Source organism: Piliocolobus tephrosceles, chromosome 6, assembly GCF_002776525.5.
Source record: "Piliocolobus tephrosceles isolate RC106 chromosome 6, ASM277652v3, whole genome shotgun sequence".
NCBI lineage: Eukaryota > Metazoa > Chordata > Mammalia > Primates > Cercopithecidae > Piliocolobus > Piliocolobus tephrosceles.
In genome coordinates, this window is record NC_045439.1 from 128,465,016 (window position 1) to 128,488,941 (window position 23,926).

The 23,926-nt window shown below is 44.9% G+C and overlaps 1 protein-coding gene across 2 annotated transcripts in view; it reads left to right on the forward strand.

The window, feature by feature from the left end:
- Positions 1-23,926, forward strand: part of ADAMTS17 (ADAM metallopeptidase with thrombospondin type 1 motif 17) — a 361,470-nt gene that overhangs the window by 269,788 nt on the left and 67,756 nt on the right. For both annotated transcript variants that reach the window (XM_023193603.1, XM_023193604.2), the window contains exons 17-19: positions 5,996-6,153; positions 9,190-9,349; positions 11,916-12,051. In XM_023193603.1, coding sequence (XP_023049371.1) covers positions 5,996-6,153; positions 9,190-9,349; positions 11,916-12,051 — 454 coding nt within the window. The remainder of the gene's footprint in view (positions 1-5,995; positions 6,154-9,189; positions 9,350-11,915; positions 12,052-23,926) is intronic.

Below are 23,926 nucleotides of genomic sequence, written 5' to 3' on the forward strand. Positions count from 1 at the left end.
TTTAATTGCTCCATGGAGTCTTTTCTGGGTCCAAACACATCCTGATTTCAAGTACACACTAATTAATCTCAAAATAGAGACAACGGGGGCTTGGAGATACTCATTGATGCCCAAGGTATGAGGGGACAGGAACTTGTAGAGCCAAAAATCCATTTCATTTGGAAGGTTGTCTTTCAGGGAAAAAAAAAATGCATTATGCATAGGGCTGTGGAAAGGACTCCTGCCTGGAGCTGCAGCCTCAGAGGCCTTTGCAGACCCCACTCTGTGCAGCTAACGCAAGGCAGGAGAGCAACCAAGCTGCCACAGAAGGGGGCAGGAGGTGACCTGCATTGTCTCTCTGGAGTTGACATGGCCCCATGAAGTCATTGTTCATGGGACTCCACAATGAACCTATTTATTCACTGTTAAGAGTGATCTTGACATCCCAACAGAATCTCTGAGCTGACATCTCTTTTGAAGGGATGTCAAGCACTAACTTCTGATTTTAGCAGGAAGTTATGATTTTTCATATGGACCACAGCAAACTGCAAATTTGGAATCTTGCTAAGTGACACCAAAGTGAAAAGGCTGGAATGCCCCCATGCCTCCTAGATCTGCTGACCTCCTGCTAATAACTCTGCCATGTTTTTCTCTCCCTGAGAGATACACAAATGTGTGGCTGCAAGCATGCTGTCCCGAGGAAAGGCGTGCAGGCTCTGAGCTGGAAAGCTGCATTTGCAGTACGCCAGAACTTGCAGCTGCTGTGGCGATGGCCACAGGCAGTGCGTGGACATGCAAAATGTATTCTTTCTGGGGCTCTGAGAGCTGACCCCAAACCCATGCCCGGCTTCAACCAAGTTGTGATTGTGCAGGAGTTCTCCGACTCATCAGCTGCAGACCAGGACCTCCAAAGCAAAGACAAGCATCTTCAGAATTCACTGGAGTGCCCCCACAGCTGTGTGTGGCTTGTGAGAGCCAGTTATAGGCATCTCTTCCCCACTCCTTGTTCACTGATGCCAGGTGGATAACAAAATCTGTCATGGTGAGGGTATTTACACTTTGGGTAGCAAATATACCATAATGCTAGGCTATTTTCCCCAGAGAGCCGGCTGTCACTAGCACTCAGTTGTCTAATATGTTCCTCCCGATCAGCAGTTGACCTTGCCTGGGTTCGGCCGTCAGCTGCAGCCTGTCACTTTCCTGTCCCATAATTCCTTGACCATACCCAGGGACTCCTCCGAGGCCTCCAGTAGCCCTCTTCCTGACACCTCTCCCACCCATTCCACTACAGACAGGAAAGACCCCACTTCGGTGATCAGAGGATGGCAGGCTCCAAGGCCCAACTGGCTCTGCCTCCACCTCGTGCTGCAGTCGCTGCTGCTGCTGCCACCCACTGTCAGGCCTCCGATGGCAGAAGCAAGGCTTCCCTGGGCCAGCCTCCACCTCTGTGCAGCGTTTCTGACAATGGTCTTATAACCGTCTCCAGGTGTGCCCTCCTGCCCTTTTTTGGGCCTTTTCACTCTTGACCTCTCAGATGTTTTACTTTTGGCATGGAAGTGGGGTAGTTTGCAGGTTGTAATTCAGAGTCACTTTAAAACATCTTTTAAAAAGGCCCCGAGAAATAACATAAACAAGGCCAGTGGAGAAAGAGTTACCTCTAAAGTATTAGAGCCGGGATAGGAGTGTTAGAGCCAGGGTAGGGGTGTTAGAGCCGGGATAGGGGTGTTAGAGCCGGGATAGGGGTGTTAGAGCTGGGATAGGAGGGTTAGAGCCGGGATAGGAGGGTTAGAGCCAGGATAGGGATAGGGGTGTTAGATCCGGGATAGGAGGGTTAAAGCCATGATAGGAGGGTTAGAGCCGGGATAAGAGGGTTAGGGCCAAGATAGAGGTGTTAGTGCTGGGATATGGGCAGAGGCCCTGGATACTCAGCTTGGTGGTAAACATCTGGGACCTATTTATAGGAAGCCATAATAGTAATTTTCTTTCCTCACCTGCTCTGCCCTCATTGTGATTAGCATTTTTTAACCCAACCTCCAGAAAGCATGTGTGAAAGCCAAACCCAGCTCTCAGTTGCTGAGCACCAGCTTCAGGCACTGCTAGATCCAGGGGCTTAAAACGATGTCACAGGAAAAACGGTCTGTCTCCGCACTGGCACTCCTGCCTGTCCTCTTTGTGGACATCTTCCTGTGGGCTGGTAGATCCAGACTCATGTCCAGTCTCTGGGAAACCCTGTGGGAAGAAAGCTGCCTTTTCCTAAGGTGAACAAAAGTCCCCCTGTTTGGGGTTGGGTGATGGGCCTGTGCCTGGAACTGTGGGGTCCAGCCCCACGGGACAGGAGGAAAAACATGTTCCCAGGAGAAATCTTGGGTACCATTGCTTAGAGGGAGAAACAGATGCCGTGTGATGGGCACAGTGGGTGTTCACAGAAGCCATGAACCAGGGATGAGCCTGGGGCCCCAGCCCAGGGCAGCCAGTGTTGGAGTCTGTCACTGGTGGGGCGTGGATATGGGAGTCAGCCAGTCTGTGCCGGTGGCCCAGCAAGGAGGAGAGCAGCTGCCTGGCTTCCCTCTGGTCTTTGTGAGAGAAATGGGTTCTACGGAGCAGGTCCTGGTGTGACTGTGGTCAGCACACAGCTTCAAAGAAATCATTTGCTCATCTCTGACTCCTCTGTATAGGCCACCTCAGCATGCTTGGGTGTCCTTTATTCTCACAGCGAGCCCCCTTCCTCCTTCCCACTCTCTGAGGCCACTCTTCGTCTCTCACCTCCTTTTCCCAGCCGAACCTCCAAAAAATGGAAAAAACTTCGCCTTCCACTTGCTTCTCCGTACGGGGCACTGTGCCTTCTTCCCTCCATCACCCTGCCCAGAACTGATCTTAGCAGTCCTGGCCTCTGAGGGTCAGGAATGACCGTCCTGCTTCACACACCGCAGGCAGCCACACAGTGCTGAGCCACACACTGCAGGCGACGTTGTCTCCCTCCCTGTCTTACACACTCAGCTGAAAGTGGGCTTGTCCCAGGAAGCTTTCCCCATCTGCCTCGTCCCACAACATTCCTAGACCCCGGAGGCACCTTACCATAAAGCTTGTGAAATTGTGTTATGTTCGTCTTTTCTCTGTCTCCCTTCCAAACTGTGAGCTCCCTGGGGGTAAGAGCTGTGTCTGTCTTTAGCCCCCGGTGAGGAGGCCCTCAAAATAGGGTGAGGGACTGGCAGGGAAGAGGGGTACATCTGCTGTTCCCGTAACTTATAGTTTCTGAGGTGCTTCCTCAAGCAGAAGTCCCCAGCCCCCGGGTTGTGGACCAGCAGCAGTCCATGGTCTGTTAGGAGCCAGACTGCACAGCAGGAGGTGAGTGGCCTGCGAGCAAGCATGACCGCCTAAGCTGCGCCTCCTGTCAGATCAGAAGCGGGGCATTAGATTCTCATAGGAGTGCAAGCTCTATTGTGAATGGCATGTGCAAGGGATCTAGGCTCTGCATGCCTTACGAGAATCTAATGGCTAATGATCTGAGGTGGAAAGTTTCATCTCAAAACCATCCCCCGCCACCCTACTTCCCCTAGCCCCCTGGTCTGTTGAAAAATTGTCTTCCACAAAACCAGTCCCTAGTCCCCAAAATCAGTCCTGGGGACTGCTGTCTTAAAGGACTCTAGCCCCTTGGTTTTTTCTATCTGCTCCTTCCCACCAGCCCACACTGGATCCTAAGACCAAATAGATACCATGCATGTAAGGTGACAAATAGACCAAATTTAACCATGCATATGCAAGGGACAATTTTCTAAACCTGCAGAGAACTTGAAAGAACGATGAATGTCCATGCACCCTTTGCCTACATTCACTAATAATTAATCTAACCAAGTATATATTTTCATTATTAGCTCACTGGAAACATTGGAAATCCGTGAAATTAGTCATTTTTGTAAGGGTATATAGAATATGAAACCCTGTAACAGTTAGAGCCTGGAATTTGTCCTTTTTGAAAACAGGCCTTACCTTTGCATATTTCAGCATTAGTCATAAAAATCTATACTGGTGCTATAACCTAAAGAATTGGGAATTGAAAGTTGTCAGAGTGATAAGTGCAGTAGGGTTGGACTACTGGATTCAGGTCTCCACTCTACGACTGAATCGCTTTGTGAGTTTGGGCAAGGTACTTCTCTGTGGCCCCATTGCCTCACCCATGAAGTGACAACGGTAATTCAGAGAGTTGTTGAGAAGAGTAAATGGGTTAGAGTATATGAAAGAGTCAACCTGGAGAATATGCTCCTTAAATGGCAGTTTGCAGATGGTGGCAGAAGAAGAGAAAAAGGAGAGGAAACTGTGGGCGTCCCAACATTCTCACCTCCTTTTCATAGTCAGGACATTTCAGTTGTGGGTCGGATTTCTTGAAGGGAAACAGATTCGGCTCCAAGTGGTAGGACTTTCTCTTTCCTGAGCTGTCCCTGGAGTCCTGTAATCCTCAGCCTCTCCTAGCCACCCTGGATACGAGACCCCACTGGAAGCCACTCTGCTGGAAAGTTCCTAGAAGCGAGGAACCAGTTTGTCTTGGCAGTCCCTCTAACACAAGAAGCCCTGAGCATGCGTCTCCTCTGTGTTTGCCGGGAGCGAGCACTGGGACCATAATGTCCTGGAGACGGGAGTTGAGGCCAGTGGCTACCCAGCGTCCCTCTGCTGCTTGTGGCCTGCCGCAGCCTGGGGCTGATGAATTCAGCAGTAACCAAAACCCCTTTTGGGTTTCAACTCTCATTTTCCAAAATCATGTGGCATAAATAAATAAATAAATGTGGGCATTTTATTTCTGGCCTCAGTAAGCAGAGAATAGTCAGTGTGGCAGAATCTGATTTCATTGATTATAGACTGAGTAGGGTCCCAAGGAGATATATGTAGATCAATTTGGGGTGTCCGTGGGGCTCCAGCTGCGTGTGTAGGGAGTGTGGGCCTAGGACCGAGGGTGCCCTGGAGTTCCCATTTCTGGAAATGACACAGACTTCCTATCCCTTCTTGTCATCTGCCATCTTCTCCTAAAATGCCAGAATAGGTTTTAGTTTGTTGGGATTTTTTTTTTTTTTCCTAAATAACAACAGCAACAACAAAATAGAATGGCACTGCAGAGTGCTGTCCTCATGAGAACTACATGGTCTTCACCCCTAGGTGGGAAGACACAAGAAAAGTCCTGGTGAGCGCCTCGGAAAAGAGTAAATACATGGCTTGTGTGGAAAACCAAGTTTCTGCTTACGGCCAGTCAGCAGCATGTTGATTCTCAGCCTCTCCTGACACAGGCTGTCCCTGGTAGAGATGTGGGCCAGCAAACGTGAGAACCTGAAACCCACAGAACTAGGGGATGAGAGTGCCCCTCCCCTGCCACGCTCAGCCCCCAGCCACTGCTCATCCACAGCTGCCGAGTGTGACCACCACATCTGTGGGTGGCTAGGGTTTCCAAACATTCATGCTTAATAGAGTAATGGTTGTTGATTGAAGGGACATCCACTTTAGTAATATGGGGATATCAGATCCTTAAGAGGTGCTGGAGATGGGCTGCGCTCCTTCTAGAGCCCCAGGTAGGTAATAGGAAAGGGAACTGATTTGTTTTACTAAAACAGCAAAGCCTGGTTTGTAGCCTAGGACACATGAAAATGGAATGAATTCATCGGGCAGAAAACCATCTGCTGGGTAAGTTTAGTGAAATGAGATCAGGCCGTGGTCATCTCCATTCCCTGCCCCTCCACCCTTAACCCCAGTTATCTGAGTTGGTTTCGAGACAGGAGCCCATGCTGGAAGGTGCCCATCAATCCCACAGCTCTCCCTGGGCATCCTGGGGGTCTGCAGCTCTGTGCTCCCTGCAATCCAGGCTTTTGTTCTCAGTACATAGAGCACTCCCCTTCTTTTGCTTCAGGCCTCCCTCCGTCCCCCTGTGGAAGGGGAGACATCTGCCCCACTCAGGGGCCGCAGATTCCTTTTAAAGACAGGCTGGGTCCCCCCACCCCCAGCACCTTGATTCTTTGGTCTTCAATTTGCTTTCTAGCTCTCAAAGACTCCGGTAAGGGATCCATCAACAGTGACTGGAAGATAGAGCTCCCCGGAGAGTTCCAGATTGCAGGCACAACTGTTCGCTATGTGAGAAGGGGGCTGTGGGAGAAGATTTCTGCCAAGGGACCAACCAAACTACCGCTGCACTTGATGGTAACTTGCTGGGCTTCCACACTTGTCTTAGGGGGCATGGCTCCGAGAGGTCTACCAGCTTACTTTCCAGTTTACTTCTTCCTGGTACCTTGGGGGCAGGAAATGCATCCGGCTTCCAGGGGTTTACGAGGTCCCCTGCTGCTCAGTCCTCTCCCTTCTCTGGGTCTTTTCTTTTCCAGTCCCTTGCACCGCCTGCTTCAGAATTCTGTCATTGCTTCCCCTGGCTCTTCCCTGGCAGAGCTCCTATCTTTTTCAAAAGGAGCTGCCTCGAAGAAGGAAGTGCTTAGCCACGTGGATGGCAGCCAGGGAGACTTGACCTCATTAAGCAGACAGCCCCACTCAAAGTCTGTTTTCACACCAGGTGGTGGGATGCATCGATCTGCCCTCGCAGGGTGTATACCATTACCTTTTGCAAATGAACTTGGACTCCAGGTCTGAACTAGCATCCCTCAGATTTCACAGACCCAGCTTGCAACAGGCATTTGGGAATCCAGAAGGGGGATCAGATGATGCGGGTATCCTACTCCCCAGATGATCTCCAGAAACCTGTGCGCTATTGGGCCAGGCCAGGGCGCCATTGTCTTACCTGTTGTCTCAGGGAGGCCTCCATGCAAGCCACTGAAACATCAGTGATGCATCCTTTTAAACATGTCAGAGATCTCCAGGGAATGGAACGCCCTGCTTCCTTCTCAAGATCCAGGAGTTCTCATGGCTAACTTCTGATAGCTCATCATTATTGATTCTGTGTCTCCTTCCAAAAAACAGGATTTGTGGCAGCTTGTGCCCCTGTAATCAAAGCACACTTTGTCCTCAGTGCCTGCCAGAGTCTCTCCGTGGAAGTTCTTCTTCCCCATTAATTTGTGATCTCTGGCAGCCTGTAAGTGTTCCAGATTAATTGACACCCAAAAGATTTTCTAGCCATTACCCAGGGAATCTCCCAAGGAGGCTTGCTCTGCCAGGGAGCACTGGCACCCAGGGTGGGCATTACCCCATAGTGGTGTTAACCCCATTACAATTTCTGGGTAGACAAAGGCAAGGCAGTTTTCATGTGCAGTCTCAACCGTGTAGAAATCGGCCAGTGCACCACTCAGCCTGCTAAATCCACTGCAAATACATTCCTGCAGGTAGGTTTCTGGGACCTAATAATGTGTACCTAAGTCATTTCTCTGGGATAAGATTGTTTCCTAGTCACAGTCAGAACAAATCCTCCTATTCTGAGTTAAAAGCAGTTATTCAGAGGGACTAAGAGAGGAGGCAAAACATAAAACCTGTACTGAAACCTCACCTGTTAGCATGAGAATTTGCTTTCTCCAGCAAACACCAATGTGAGTGTATTTCCCTTTTCACCAAAAGCCTTTGTAAACTGAGCAAGTTGTTAGCCCGTTAAAGCAAGGTATGCAGCCTGGATTCATTCAGACCAGGATGAACAAAACTCGGAGAAAACAACTACTACCGTAACTGAAGTTTCAGCCCTCGCTTAATATTGATGGCTTTTCTTTCAAAATGTGATTGTCACTTGAAGATTTTAAAACTGAAAATGAGAAGTGCCCCTTTGCCTCTATATAGAAAGCCATTGTCCCCAAACTGGGGAGTACACATTGTTTGCAGAATCTGTAGCACCCAGAGAATCATGGGGACCTGTATTTGAAACCAGTTATACACACACACACACACACACACACACAATACGTGGCTACAAAATTGCATGAAATTTGTTTCATATGAATTCTCAATTCACCAGTCTTATTCTCATACTGAGCTGATAAAGATCTCTTTCTAAGACTAGTTTGGTTTTTGGTGGGCTTCTTTTCCTAACCGGAGGCATTTTTCCAAATGTCTTACGGCAGGTCTCTCTGGTGAAGCGGTGGATGTTGATGCAGTTAGGTTTGCTCTTAGCACTGCAGCCCAACCCCACAACTCAGCTTTGGAGACTGAGAGATGGCTGGAGGGAAATGGCTCCCATTGTCCAGTACACTTTGACCTGGTCTGCCCCAAGTCAAGTCAGGTGGACCATGCACACCCTCCCCTTAGGGCCTGCTGGCCCATTCTCTCGGACATCTCAGGCTGGAAGTGAACCTGCTAGTTACTTAGACCCAGGGGCACTCAGTGCTTCCCGGCTTAGCTTGAAGACTCATTATCCACAGACAAGCCATGTTAAACTCCTACAAGAGGGCTTGTTTGGCACCATTGTGTCTAGATAAATAAAACTGATCATGCACCTGCTGGCTTTACAAGACTTGTCACATGCCGTTCTAAACCCATCTGTTCTGTATATTCTTGCTGACTAGGATTTCAGATCCAAGGTCTCCAAGCTGTATGGTAGTTTCCCACAAAACGTGATAGATCCCTCCCTCTACCTCCACCGCACTCCTGGCTTGAAGCCTTGAGCCTGGCTCCTGCCACCCTTGGGTACAGTCATCATCCTGACTCCCATGGCAGCGGAGGCCTCTTGCATCCTTGAACTCTCAAACTGATGCCCCCCAAAGACCTCTGGCAGTGAGCTGCATTTTGCCCTTGAGCTTGCCTTACCCCTGACTCTGGACCAACTGACATGGCAGTGATTGATGATGGGGAGTGAAGGATGATGTTCATTTCCAAAGAAGTAGAGTCACCGCACTTGCTCTGATGCCTTTCTAGGTAAAAGTTTATCCATGTCTTTCCTGTGTGCAAGGGCAGCTTTGTGGGTGAACATGCAGGACTGTTCTCTGTGTGGAGCAGCTCTCCATGAAAAGCACAGGGAGAGGTTTCAGAGTCGCTTATCCTAAAGCTCCTAGTCTGAGCTGGTCTCTCTCTTGGGTAGGAAATAATAGAACTTCCTGATGATGGTTTGCATTTGCCCTGCTCCCAAGTTGAGTCCCTGAGGAATCCAGGGCTGAGATAAAGGAACACCCTCAGTCAAACCTGTTTTCAGCCCCAGAAAAGAGCTGGTTACCCCTCATAGAGAAACAGCCGCGGTGTGCCTGTGTGTGCAGATTTGGCAATCCCGTGGGCCTTCGCTCCTTTTCAAAACGGCCTTTTGTTTTGCGGCTGATCCAGGTGTTGTTATTTCACGACCAAGATTATGGAATTCATTATGAATACACTGTTCCTGTAAACCACACTGCGGAAAATCAAAGTGAACCAGAAAAACCGCAGGACTCTTTGTTCATCTGGACCCATAGCGGCTGGGAAGGGTGCAGTGTGCAGTGTGGAGGAGGTGAGTGGCCGTGGGCCATGGCCTATTGGGTGTGGGGTTTTGCTGAAGGAAGGAGAAAGGCATCTGTGGCCAGCACACAGAGTGTGGGACATCTGTAACCTGTAGTTCCATGGGAATTTAATCATACCCCACCGAAAATCTCTGCAGACTACTTGGGCAGTCTTCCCAACTCCCACACTAGGATCATGCCCATACCGCTGCTTTGCCCGGGGCTCGGGGCCCCCCAGCTCTGACCTGTGGGTGAAGTGGGGTTTGGCTGATGTATGACTACGTCTTGGGTGTGACAGGTGGACCCTGGGAATTAACAGAATAGACCTTCAACTGTTGCCGCTTGCTGGAGGGGCACCAAAGCATGTCTCTGCCCGCTCCCAAATTCCCTTCCCTCTTGGCCACAGTCACCTCACTCCAGGACACAATGGAAAGAAAAAGTCCTGCAAGTTGGGCGAAACATTCCTAGCATGAGTCCTGACTGCACAACTTCCTGCTTGACCTCAGCAAATGACTTCCTCTTTCTACCCCGAGTTTCCTCACCTCTAAAATAGGATAGTTGTCTCTCATGCCCACTGCAGGGTCTGCAGGGTGAACCAAAGAGCCTGTCGTACAGCAAGAATCAGTGTGACCAAAAGGCATTGTGTTTATGGTTGTGTCATTGAGAGGGAGCAGTAGGAAGTCATTCTGAACTCTGAGCCAGTAGTTTCTTAGTACAGTGCTGTCTGTCACCCTAGCAGCGAACATCGCAGGGTCATGGGAGATGGAACACAGGGTGGGTGGATTTTAGTGAGCACAGAGATGGGACAGAAGATTGACCTGGACTCTGGTAGGCCAGCCCAGAGAGTTGGATGACGGAGTGGAAGCCCGGGCATAGCCCCCGCCATCCCTAGTCCTGAGCATCTATTAACTCCTTGGATAAGTTTTATTGGATGTCCAATATGTAAAGCATTGCTTACTATTAAGGGACTCATCCCATTTTTCATGGGTAGGAGTTATAGACACACAGGAATTTCTTCCTGGGCATCTTGGCCAACCACCCTCACTGTCTGTGCTTAGCCTCTTCCTGCAGCAGCCCTGCAGCAGTTGGCATAGCCTCTGGATACCACCATCAGCCCTGCATCCTCCACTCTGCACCTCTCCCCGGGGGGCCTTCTCCCCCTCAGCCCTTAGCTGCCCCTTGTGCCGATGGCCTTTCAACCTCCAAATCCAGCCAACACATCTACCTCTGATTCAGCCAGATTTTCCTCTTGGGCAACTTGTCGCAAACTAAGCATAGCCCACGTGGAACAGTAAACAGGCTCTCCTGGGGTCAGGGGCAGGCTGTTCTGTTGCTGTTGGCTTGATGGCAATCCTTTTATGACACTGATGACTTCCAGCTTCCTAACACAGTGGTCAGACCTGCCCCCAAAGCTGAAAGCAGTTCTGTGCTTTCTGTACTCACAAAAGGCCCATGAAGGAATGTGAATTCCATGTGGGGCAGCAGGAACTGGCGGTGGAGTTCAGGTCTCCATGATTTCGAGTCATCCCTACATGACAAATTGCCCAGGACACAGACCAGCAGGGAGCCTAGGATCCAAATAGTTGTGCTCGACTCCCTATTAATCTTTTATTGTCACTCTTCCCAAATAATAATAATAATGGCAGCAGTAGAGCTAACATGAAGTGTTAGCCACCTGCCAGGTTCCATTCTATGGACACCATATATATTCGTTTATTTTAATCATCACTGAGGCACCCTCAGGCACAGGGAAATTAAGCAAACCAGCCTGCTTGAGAAAACCGAGATGCAGAAACATGGTGGCCAACTGTCGACGCTGTGGTCACTGTGATGCTATTTGTGATAGAGCCAAGACTTGAACCCAGACAGCCTAACTCCAAGGGCCACACTCGTAACTCCCAATCACTCAGCCTGCCTGACAAAGGCCTGCCTGCCATGCAGTGTTTGGGGTGCTCTGGGAACACCCAAAAGAAGGGCTACATCCAACTGGGATAATGGATTAGTAAAGCTTCTCAAGAGCAGGTGGGGGCTCAGCCATAAGTACCCGCCGGCTGGCTAGACAAATTCAGAATGGCTCTGGAATGCCTGTCTAGAGGATGCAGGTCTGCATGTCTTCCAGACCAGACTCCTTGTCCCCCACTTCTCCCCAGCAAACAGGAGTTCTGTAATAGGTAGCCAGACTCTCTACTGAGGGCTGATGTGCAGGTATTTAATTGAGATCGGATCTCCATAGACTTTAAACATCAAACCAGAAGATAAAAAAATGAGCAATCTTTGGAAATTAAAGGCCCAAATCAACGAATCCCAAGCTGTCCAAGGACACCGCTGATCTGAGGTGTTGCTGCTTTCTCATCCTGTTCCAGAATCTTCCAGGGCCCCACTGCCTTCTGTGTCTCGCACCCTCCTCCCTGCCATTACAGTTCTTCTCTACAAACCCACACAACATTTACAACAGTCACTCTAAATGACAAAGTGACCATCAGCAGTACCCAAACATTCCTTCATGGGCACGCAAGCCCAGCCTTTCCAGGTGGGTGCAGCCACAGTCTCTCAGCAATCTTGTGGTTTGGTTTCCAGGGGAGCGCAGAACCATCGTCTCGTGCACACGGATTGTCAACAAGACCACAACTCTGGTGAACGACAGTGACTGCCCTCAAGCAAGCCGCCCAGAGCCCCAGGTCCGAAGGTGCAACTTGCACCCCTGCCAGTCACGGTAAGGAGCTGGGTTCTGTTCTGTAGCTTGGGCCCACCAGAATCTGGGGCAGCAGCACCATCAATGGTGGGGAGCGATAGGCAGTTAATGCCACAGTACTGCTCTATGCTGTGTTCCGTTATTGTTGATAAGTGATTTCTGCTTGCTCAAATACCAAATTTCTAGCTACTGAGCCAGAACTCTGATGGAAATACAGTCTTCACTGGAAGGCATTCTGTAGGAGACCATTAGTAACATCTCATGGCAAAGAAGAAAAAAAAAGAAAGCTATCACCACACACTTTTAACCAGTACCCACTGGCTTCCCCAAATTACTTTGTCTTTGTGGAGAAGGAAACAAATATTGGCGTCTGAGTGTCCAGGAGAAAGGGTGCACACAGGCTAATGTTGTGGGTGACCTGTTTCAGTGGCTGAAATTCATGCCAATGAGTGTGGATCTTGGTGTTTGTTCTTTGGGATCAATCAGAACTTCTGTCCCAGCCCCAGCTTTCATGGCCGTGTTACCCACGTGAACTCTCTTGGGTTGTCAGGAGATGAGTTGTGTGGAATGTGTTCATCAGCTAAGCCTCCTCTTTTCGAGTCATTTTAGCGTGACTTTGGCAAATCCATTACATTGTGTCATGTCACCCTTTGACCTTCCGTTCTGTTCTGAATTGAGGTGAATGGTTTTTGCTTTGCGGTTCTGTGTATCATTTAAGGCATGTTTAGTATTTCCAATTTTTAGGTTTCTTTACCATGAAGGGTGTTTAGTAATCCATTTTTTAGGTTTCTTAACTCAATTTGTGCCGCTCGCCTAGTACAAGAATTTCATAACAAATTTGGCTTCTGCACCAACCCCCTTTGTTTTGTCAAACTCTTAAAATGTGTTTGAGTGAGAAAGAGAGGAGACAGGAAGGAAAAAAAGAAGATGAGGCTTGCTGCGATGATTTTCTGTGCTCCTTGCCAAATTAAGAATGAAATTCCACCCTTAAGGCTGAAGGCCTGGAGGAAGAGCTCACTGCAGGAAATCTGCTTGAGCACCCTGGGTATGAGCAGCCGTACCACAAACCTATTGATCAGTCCCTCAACAAGTCACATTTATGGGCCACAGAACGAAGGACTTGCCACTGTAAAGACTCAGCAGTCTAATAGGCTACAGCCTCTTCTCTGGAAACTAAAGGTGGCCTGGCCCTGGTGAAGTGATTGGAAAATAGGGTAAGAGACGATGGAGGAGAGGTCAGCATGAGTTCAATGGCATGATTGTGCAAAAAGGTCTTAGGGCTCCATTCGAGAAGCATATTTTAAAATCAGTTCTGTTTTCAAACTATTTTATACCCAAGTCTTTTTAAAATTATGCACAAAAACCAATAAAATGAAACAGATGAAATGAAGGCTGCTGCCACTGAATTGAGACACACACGTGATGTGGCAGAGTGGGCCAGTCTGCTCTGCCTTTTCCACCTCTCATAGTAGGTCCTGGCTCCTCTGTGGGACTCCAGGGATAAGGTTTAAAAATCAAGGGTTCTGCTTCCTGTAGTGATAGAGTAGCTTATATTAGACCAACTCTCCTGCAGATTACAATGATGAACTCTGGAAACAGTATAAAAAGCAATTGTTTAAAAGCTAGAAAGCAGCCTGGGTGAGGGGGCTCACGCCTGTAATCCCAGCACTTTGGGAGGCCAAGGCGGGCAGATCACTTGAGGTCAGGAGTTCAAGATCAGCCTGGCCAACATGGTGCAACCCTGTCTCTACTAAAAATGTAAAAATTAGCCAGGTGTGGTGGCAGATGCCTGTAATCTCAGCTACTCAAGAGGCTGAGGCAGGAGCATTGCTTGAACCTGGGAGGCGGAAGTTGCAGTGAGCCGAGATCATGCCACTGCACTCCAGCCTGGGCAACACAGCGAGACTCCATCTCAAAAATTAATTGATTAATTAATTAAAGCTAGAAAGCAGTTAGAAACTGAAGAGAAATAAAGAAATGGAGGAATAGAATGGCATGGAATTGAGTTACCCATGTTGACAGCTCTTCAACCAAATGAAGGTCCTAGTTCCATTGAGACTAACTAAAACTCTGATAAATACCTGCCATCTTTTAGTGATGAAGCCATCAAAGGAGAATATTCAGGGAAACCCGTAGCAGCTAGAAATTGAGAAGGAAAAACTCCAGAAAAGAGGGAGCCACAGAAGGGGACTCCCAAATTCTGCATATATCTCAAGAATCTCTGGGAATTCTTAGAGACTAAGGCCAAATCTAAGAATAAGACAGCCCCGCCAGACCCCACATAGCACAGCTAAGGCTAGAAGACCTGAACTGAGACTGTAGCTGCTGCCCACCACAAGAGAGACAATGCCTGGAGTTTTATTCCAGCAAATTAGCTGCCTGCTAAAACAAAAATTCAATATTCTTCTAAAATGATACTCTAGAACTGCATTGTTCAATGTGGTAGTCACTAGCCACTCCAAATTGAAATCTGCTATAAATATAATATATACAAGAGGTTTCAAATATTTAGTATGAACAGAGATTATAAGTCTTAATAACTTAATGTTATAAAATAATTTAAGATTATAAAATATCTTAATTTTCAATGTGGTTACTTTGATTATAATCATCCCAAATGATGATATTTTGGATACATTGGGATAAACAAAATTACTAAAATTAAAATCGAGATTTTTTTACTATTTTAATGTGGCTTCTAAAAAATCTAAATTAACAGGCTGGACATGGTGGCTCACGCCTGTAATCCCAACACTCTGGGAGGCCAAGGCAGGTAGATCACCTGAGGTCAGGAGTTCGAGACCAGCCTTGGCCAACATGATGAAACCCCATCTCTACTAAAAATACAAAAATTAGCCAGACATGGTGGCACACACCTGTAGTACCAGCTACACAAGAGGCTGAGGCAGGAGAATTGCTTAAACCTGGGATATGGAGGTTGCAGTGAGCTGAGATCACGCCTCTGCACTTCAGCCTAGGTGACAGAGCCAGACTCCGTTTCAAAAAAAAAAAACATCCAAATTATATATCTAGTTGTCATCTTATTTCTGTTGAACGGTACTTTTGTTCATTAGTGTGTCATTCACAGTGTTCTGGGTACAATCCAAAATTACTAGTCATACAGGGAAACAGATCCATCCTCAAAAGAGAAGGCCATTAATGGAGACTGACTGCAAGATGACGCATATGTTGGAATTAGAAGAAAAGAATGTTAAAGCAGCTATTGTAACTATGCTCAAAAATGTAAGGAAAGCTATGCTCATGGTCACAGAACATTTAGGGAATCTCAAGAAAAAAAGAGATACTCTACAAAACACAATTTTATGACTAAAAAATACAATATCTGAAATTTTAAAAGTTCACTCCATGGATCTAACAATAGAATAAGATGATGAAAGATTAGTGAAGTTGAAGATAGAAGTTTGGACATTATTCAGTCTAGAAAACGGGAAGGAAAAAATTGTTGACAATGAACAAGACTCAGTTACCTGGGGGGCAGTATCAGCATTTTATCATAAGGGTAATTGGAGTCACAGAAGGAGAGGAGAGAGAAGATGGAGCAGAAAAATAATCATTTAAGGAACAGTGATCAAAAATTTCCCAGGTTTAGTGAAAGACAGATAAGAAGTAATCAGATCACATCTTCATGTTTCAACTAGATTCCAGATTAATTCAAGGTGCCATAACAAAGCCCTCTGGTCATTACAACAAGTGGGCCAGTATAGCAAGTTCATGATTTTGCATCCCATGTATCTTCTAAGAGAGAACCTTGCTGCACTGCAAAACTGAAAACAGAAAATCATGTAGGAAAACACCTATAAAACAAAGTGACATAAACAAACATGAGTGTAAACTCTATAAATGAGTGCCACAGAGCTGTGCTAAGCCTATGATAGATAACATCAGGTGTGTGTATTGCTACAGAAAGTTCAGAGTCATTCTGGCTTGATGGACCACAGTCCTGCGGTCTTGCCGTGTTTTAGCCAAGTTCAGGCCAAACACACTTCAGACTAAAAGCAATTTCAGAAGCACATTCTTAGTATCTCCGTAGAACAGGGGTCAGCAAACTTCATCTGTATAGGTCTAGAGAATAAATATTTTTGCCTTCACAGGCCACATGTGGTCTCTGGCACATTTTTTTCTGTATTTTGAGTCATAATCCTTTAAAACATGTAAAATTTGTTCTTTACTCTTGGGTTGTACAAAAATAACCCCACAGGCCAGACTTAGCCCATGCATAAGAGTTTGCTGGCCTCTGTTTCAGATTATTGCTTACTCTCATTTTGCCCACTGAGATATTGGGACCACACCCTCAGCATGAGCCAGAGCTCTGCAGGTATTAGCTCAGGGAATGTATTTTCTTATTATACAAAGGAGAACATGTTACAATACTGAATTTCTTTTTATTGTGTAACTTGATAAATATTCGATTTCTGCCTCCCCACCACTTCTCTTTTCCCACCTCCTTCCACTCCCTTCCTGACTGTAAAATCATGTGAATCAGACTTAAAGAATGAGTGGAATTACTTAGAGCCCAGAAGAAAATGAAATTGAAAAACAAGAGAAAATAGCACCTAAAATCTGCCTTAGAGAGCCTAGACAGGAAGTGCCTGGATGCCTGCCCTAGGCTGGTTTTGTTTGCTAATTTGTTGATTTGTTTATTCTGAACCATCTGACCTTGTACTTTTTCTTAAAAGTGCCATGACTCATCAAAGAGGATTTATTGTTTGGCTAAAGAAATGTATAATCTGATAATAGATTTTAAAGCTCTTGCAAGTCCTAACAAGATAGATCTATGCATACATACATACACATACGTATATACATACACACACGTAAATATGTCTACATGCACAATATACATCTATATATACGTATTCTGTACAGTAGTCCCTGCTTATTTGCAGTTTTGCTTTCTGTGGTTTCAGTTACCCAGGGTCAACCATTGCCCAAACATATTAAAAGGAAAATTTCTGAAATAATTCATCAGTTTTAAGTTGCTTGCTGTTCTGAGTAGTGTAATGAAATCTCACACCGTACCGCTCTGTCCTGCCCAGGACGTGAATCATCCCCTTGTCCAGGGGATCTACAGTGTCTCTGCTCCCTGCCTGTTTGTCACTCAGTAGCCATCTCAGTTAGCAGATCGACTGTTGGGTGTCATAGTTCTTGTGTTTTACTTCATAATGGTCTCAAAGAACAAGAGTGGTGATGATGGCAACTCAGATGTGCTAAAGAGAAGCTATAAAATGCATCCTATAAATGGAAAGGTAAAAGTCTTCAACTTAATAAGGAAAGGAAAAAATGTATGTTGAGGTTGCTCAGATCTACAGTAAATGAATCTTCTACCTATGACATTGTGAAGAAAAAGAAGAAAGAAATCTGTGCATAGTATATACAGGGTTCAGTACTAGCCTTAGTTTCTAGCATCCACTGGGGGTCTTAGAACATATCTGCCACAGATAAGGGAGGACTTCTGTACAGCTATTATACACACACACATATTTGGACAACAAAATTTGAATTATTGCATGGCACCATCTAGTTGTCATGAGTCTTTCATAAGAACCTGTGGTTACATGGATTCATGCTAGTAAGTGAAGAAAAGTGGAAAGCCTGACCTTAGGAAATGAATGCCAGAAAATCAGGGAGATTGGACACACAAGTAAAAACTGCACTTGGGCAAGAGGGTAAGGTGGAGATGTGGAGGGTCTGGATTACAAATGGCTGTTTCAGATGGGGTGGCATGAGTGCAGGACAGAGCCTGTAACCTGGAAGAAGAGCCCAAGAATCCCATGGTGTGAACTTTATTAAATAAGCCAGAATGCAACCCATTGTTGAACCTGGCAAGGTGAAAGAGCCTTTCTATGTTATTGTTACTCTTTGACCTTTAAAATGGCAGAGATGTTTGTCTTTTTCCTTTATACTTTCCTTTATTTCTCCTGATTTCCCTTTAATTTTCTTCAACCCTTTTTCCATTGAGTTCCTGACAGTTTCCTTTGCCTTCCCAACTGCACACCATTAGCACCTCTTTATTCTAATCCTAGCTCTGTGGATACTTCTCCCAAACCTTGCTGTAACCATATGGAATCTGGAGTCTGACACGCATGGCAGATGGCGTCTCCCCAGGATCTCACACACCAACACAAAAACATTGACAAACCTGGCCCTGACATTGGCAGGTGTGGCAGAAATCACAGATCAGCTCAGCTGTTATGGCCATGGCCAGCAGCCTTCACCTTGCTGACCACAGTCTGCAGGGAAGAGTCATCCCCATCGTTCAGCATCCAAAGAGCAGTACTGTGTGCCGAGACCCTTGAGACCCAGCCTCAGGTGGTCCTGGAGCAAGGAGGCAGGAGCTGGCAATGAAGTGGACTTGTCCCGGCACACAGACCTTGTACTTTACCAGCTTTAACATTTTTGCAGTCTTTAAGAGCTTATTCACCACTTGAAAAAGGCCATTCCAAGTTATTAGATATTTCCCTATAGTATTTATGATTTGAACTTCTTCCCAGGCAGTACATGCTGTACTGTACATTGAATTAGAGTGATTCAGAAAAGAACATTCAACATCTTACTGGCAATTGAATTGAATAGTCATTTTCAAGGAAGTGTCTTTGGTTTTTAAATTTGTTCTCCTTCCTCAATTATCTTAATCAGGCTGGCCTTATTTGGGGTTAAAATGGAATAGAATCCCTTCCTTTTTATTAAAGCACATTTTGTGTGTGTGCACGCGTGCATGTATGAGAGAGAGAGAGATTGTGACTTAAGAATGAAGTCACTAGAATATGTGGATCTTTAGCTACAGCCACAATCTGAAAAGATATGGTTTTTTAATCAATTTCTTGCTAGTCTGAAACATAAACATTTTCTTTCCTGTCTTTTCCTAAATTAAAATAGGTAAATCTAATTGTGATTAAATCTGTGGTGTGTTACATGCCTTGTTGATGGTATGTGAGTGGGGAGGAGAAATTTATATTGCCAAAATGCTGGAACTTTTTCTGACACAAATTTCAGGATGTCACCTGTCTTTAAATTAAGTGGTAAGTTTTGAAGCCTTACCTTATTGATCTAAATTAAGAAACATTCAGGATGAAGGACAAGAAAGCATTTTCAGAAGTTTTTTTATTTTTTTGGGTCATTTGACCATCCCTTCGTTTGATCATTACAGAGAATGAGAGAACGCCCTGGTGTCAGGTTTACAGGTGACAGGATTTCTCCTGTTGGGAAATGCTTTGCATGTAGGCTCTGCAACCCATCAAAAGAGATGCTTCTCTCTTCCTGACTTTTCTGAGTAATGAAATATGAAGACCATCAAGCACTTGATGTTCCCATTTGACTTTTTATGTCACAATTACGAGAAAGGAGAAGTAAAGGGAAAAGGCGAAATTTAGTCTGAGGAATACTGAAAGAACAAAAACAATAACAACCGCTGCCCCCCAAAAGATTACAAAGTGATCTATCAGAAATGAAGGGAAGCTATGTATTCTCCAGGTTCTGGAAGAAACATCAGTCCATAGAAGAAATGGCTGTGCAGTAAGGGCAACAGTGGAAGGATTCCTAACTTGTGGAATTGCTGAGAGGTTTCAGAAATGAGCTTGGATACTTTGGTGGCTGCTTCTCCAAACGGTCCTTTCCCCTTTGCCTTGGGCCTTTTTTGGTCATTCTTGGCAGAGTGCAGTGCTGGCTGACTCTCTTACAGCAATGAACAGTCCACAGATAAGAATTATTCATTTCTCCTTCTGAGTGTATACTTATATACAAATACATTGAAAGTAAAAAGATGGAAAAAGTTATATCATGCAGACAGAAAGCAGGAGTGCTATACTAATATCAGACAAAAAGATTTTTTATAAAAATATATTACTAGAATACAGACATTTTATAATGATAAAATGGCAATCCTTCAGGAAGATATAACAATTATAAACATATAAGACCCTAAAATACATGGAGCAAAACTGACAGAAATGAAGGAATAAATACATAACTCAACAATAGTAACTGGAGACTTCAATACCTCACTTTCAATAATGGATTTTAAAAACAAGATATATCAACAAGGAAATAGAAGACTTAAACAACATTGTAAACCAACCAAACCTAATAGATATCTATAAAACACTCCACCTAACAACAGCAGAATTTCCATATGGAACATTATTCAGAATAGATCGTGTACTAGGCCAGTAAATAAACCTAACAAACACAAAAAAAATAGAAATAATACGAGGTATGTTCTCTGGCCACCATGGAATGAAATTAGAAATCAGTAAGAGAAAGAAGTTTAAGAAACTCGTAAGTACATGGAAATTAAACAGTACCCTTCCTAAACAACCAGTGGGTCAAATAGAAATCATATTTTGAGATGAATGGAGGTGAAGGCACAACATAACAGAACTTCGAGAATGTGGCTAAAGCAGGCCTGAAGGGGATATTTATGGCTGTAAACACTTATATTGAAAAAGAAGAAAGATTTCAAATCAGTAAACTAACCTTCCATGTAATGACACTGGGAAAGAAGAGCAACAAACCCTAAAACAAGTAGAATGAAAGAAATAGTAACATCCGTGCAGAAATTAATTAAATAAAGGGTAGAAAACAGAGAAGAATAATGAAACCAAAAGTTAACTATAGGAAGAAATCAACAAGACTGGCAAGTCTTTAGCTAGATTGGCCAAGAAAAAAAGACGTAAATTACTAAGTTAAATAACGAAAGCAGGAATGTTACTACTGAGCTTACAGAAATAAAAAGAATTGGGAATGAACACTATGAACAACTGTATGCCCTAAGTTAGACAACTTTCAGAAAATGGACAAAGTCCTACACATAAGCAAACTACTGAAACCAAATAAAGAGCATCTGCAAAAAACCCACAACTAACACCATACTTAAAAGTGAAAGACGGAATGCTTTTCTCCAAAGATCAGGAGCAAGACACAATATCTGCTCTTACTATTTCTATTCAACATTTTATTAAAGATTCCAGCCTAAGCATTTACCCAAGTAAATGAAATAAAATGCATCCATATTTGTATAGAAGAAGTAAAACTGTCTGTATTTACAAATGACACGATATTGTGTACAGATAATACTAAGGAATCTCTAAAAACGATTAGAACTAATAAACAAGTTCTGGATGTTTGCAGATGTAAGATCAATAAGGAAAAATCAATTCTATTTCTGTATAGCATCAATTAAGTGAAGTTAAGAAAAAAATCCACTTATAATAACATCAAAAAGAATAAAATACTTTGGAATAAATTTAATAAAAGAATTTTAAAACTCATATTCTGAAAACTACAAAAATATCTCAATAAATGGAAAGACATTCATTTTCATGAATGAGAAGACTTGTTAAGATACCAGTACTCTACAAATTGATTTATAGATTTAGTGCAATCTCTATTGAAATTCAAGCTGTCTTGCTTCCACAAATGGGGACGTGACCCTAAAATCTGTATGGAATTGCAAAGGGCCTCAAATCATCAAAACAATCTTAGAAAAGAATAACAAAGTTGGAGAACTCCTGCTTCCCAGTTCCAAAGCTTACTACAAACTAGAGTGATCCAGACAGTGTGGCCCTGGCATAACGATAGACATAAAGAACAACGGCGTATAACTAAGAGTCCAGAAATAAATCTTTACAGTTATTGTCAATTGCTTTTCCACCAGGGTGCCAAGAGCAATCAATGGGGACAGAATAGTCTCTTCAAACAAATGGTGCTGTGACAACTAGCTATCCACATGCAAAAGAATGCAGTTGGAGGTGGGGCGCATTGCCTCATGCCTGTAATCCCAGCACTTTTAGAGGATTGCTTGAGTCCGGGAGTTCGAAACCAGCCTGGGCAACATAGTGAAACACTTTCTCTACAAAAAATACAAAAATTAATCTGGTATGGTAGTGTGTGTCTGTAGTCCCAGCTACTTGGGTGGTGGGGGGCAGGCTGAAATGGGAGAATCGCTTGAGCCCAAGAGGTCGAGGCTGCAGTGAATCTAGATTGAGATTGCACCACTGCACTACAGCCTGGGTGACAGAGTGAGACCCTGTCTCAAAAGACAAAGGACAATCAAAGAATGTGAAAAATATTTTCAAATTATATATCTGATAAGAAACTTAAATTAAGAATATCTAGGCCAAGCATGGTGGCTCATGCCTGTAATCCCAGCACTTTGGGAGGCCAAGGTGGATGGATCTCCTGAGCTCAGGAGTTCAAGACCACCCTGGGCAACATGGTGAAACCTCATCTCTACTAAAATACAAAAAATTATCTGGGCGTGGTGGCACATGTCTTTAGTCTCAGCTACTCAGGAGACAGACACGAGAATCGCTTGAGCCCTGGAGGTGAAGGTTGCAGTGAGCCAAGATCATGCCACTGCACTCCGGCTTGGGCTACAAAGTGAGACTCTGTCTCAAAAAAAAAAAAAAAAAAAAGGGAAACCTAAAGAACTACTGGAACTCAATAATAAGATAACACAGAACCTAGTTGAAAACTGAAAACTGAACAAAGGATCTGAACAGACATTCCTCTAAAGAAGCTGTACTCAGCATCCTTAGCAGGGAAATGCCAATCAAAACCATATGGAGATTCCACTTCACACTCACTAGTGTGGCTGTGATCAAAAGGATAGATGATAACAAATGTTGATGAGGATGTTGAGGAATCAGGACTTTCATACACTGGGATGGGAATATTAAATGACACAACAACTTTTTTTAAAAAATCTGGCAGTTGCTCAAAAAGTTCTGCTTTGAGTTATTATTCAAATCAGCAATTCCAGTACTATGTGTATACCCAAGAATGATAAAAACATGTCCACACAAGAGCTTGTACACAAGCGTTCATAGCGTTATTTATAATAGCCAAAAGGTAGAAGCATGGCACATGTTCATTCACTGAAGAATAGATAAACAAAATGCAGTATATTCAGGGAGTGCAATATTATTCAGCCATAAAAAGGAATGAAGTTCTGGCACAGAGAAACCCTGAAAACATGCTAAGTGGAAAAAGCCAGACACAAAAGGTCACATGTGAAATTCCATTTAGATGCAATGTCTAGATGAGACAAAATCCATAGAGATGGAAGGTAGATGGGTGGCTGCCTAGGGCTAATGAGGAGGGAGAGGGATGGAATTGGGGGTTGATAACTAAAGGGTTACAGGGTTTCTTTTGTTGTAGTAAAAATATCCTAGATTGTAATGAAAACCATTGAATTGTATGCTTCAAACGGTTGAATTGTGGTATATAACTTATATCTTAACACTATTAAAAAACTCACGAAAAAGCGCACACTTACTGTTGCAGGTTCTTGGGGAGCTAAGGAGAGGCCTTCCACAGGCTCCCGTGAGTTCAAAGGCTGACACAACAACCCAAAGCTCACGATATCTCGGGACTTGGGGCAGTGGAGACAGTCAGGAGCCTGTGCTAGAAATGTCCTAATTGTCCCTTCTCAAGCAGGCATCGATGGATCTTGTTTAGCGGCTGCCTTTATCATGCTGGGCTGCTTATGTCACCACCTCCTCTGTCCTTTCCTGCTGCACAGTTTCAGCTTCTCCCAGCGCCTCTGGTGGGGATTCTTAGGACAGAGAATTTGCCCAGTGTGGTCCGTTGCGCTTCGGCGGGCCCTTTCACAGTGCACCTTCCCCTTGCTGCCTCTCTGTGCCCTCTTTACCTTTCCCCTGGAGGGGCTTTCCTGCAAATCATGCACCACCATGGCTGTCATTCCCAAAGAATCTGACAGAGAAGCCCTAATCCTTCTCCCTGGGCCGGCCATCATCTTTGCAGCCTCATAGAAAAGCCATCCCAAGCTTCACATTGGAGACACCCTCCCATAGGCTGGTTGGGTTTGGAACTGGGAGTCAGGGATTTTCTTTCCCCATGTTCTCTGTGCTTCTCA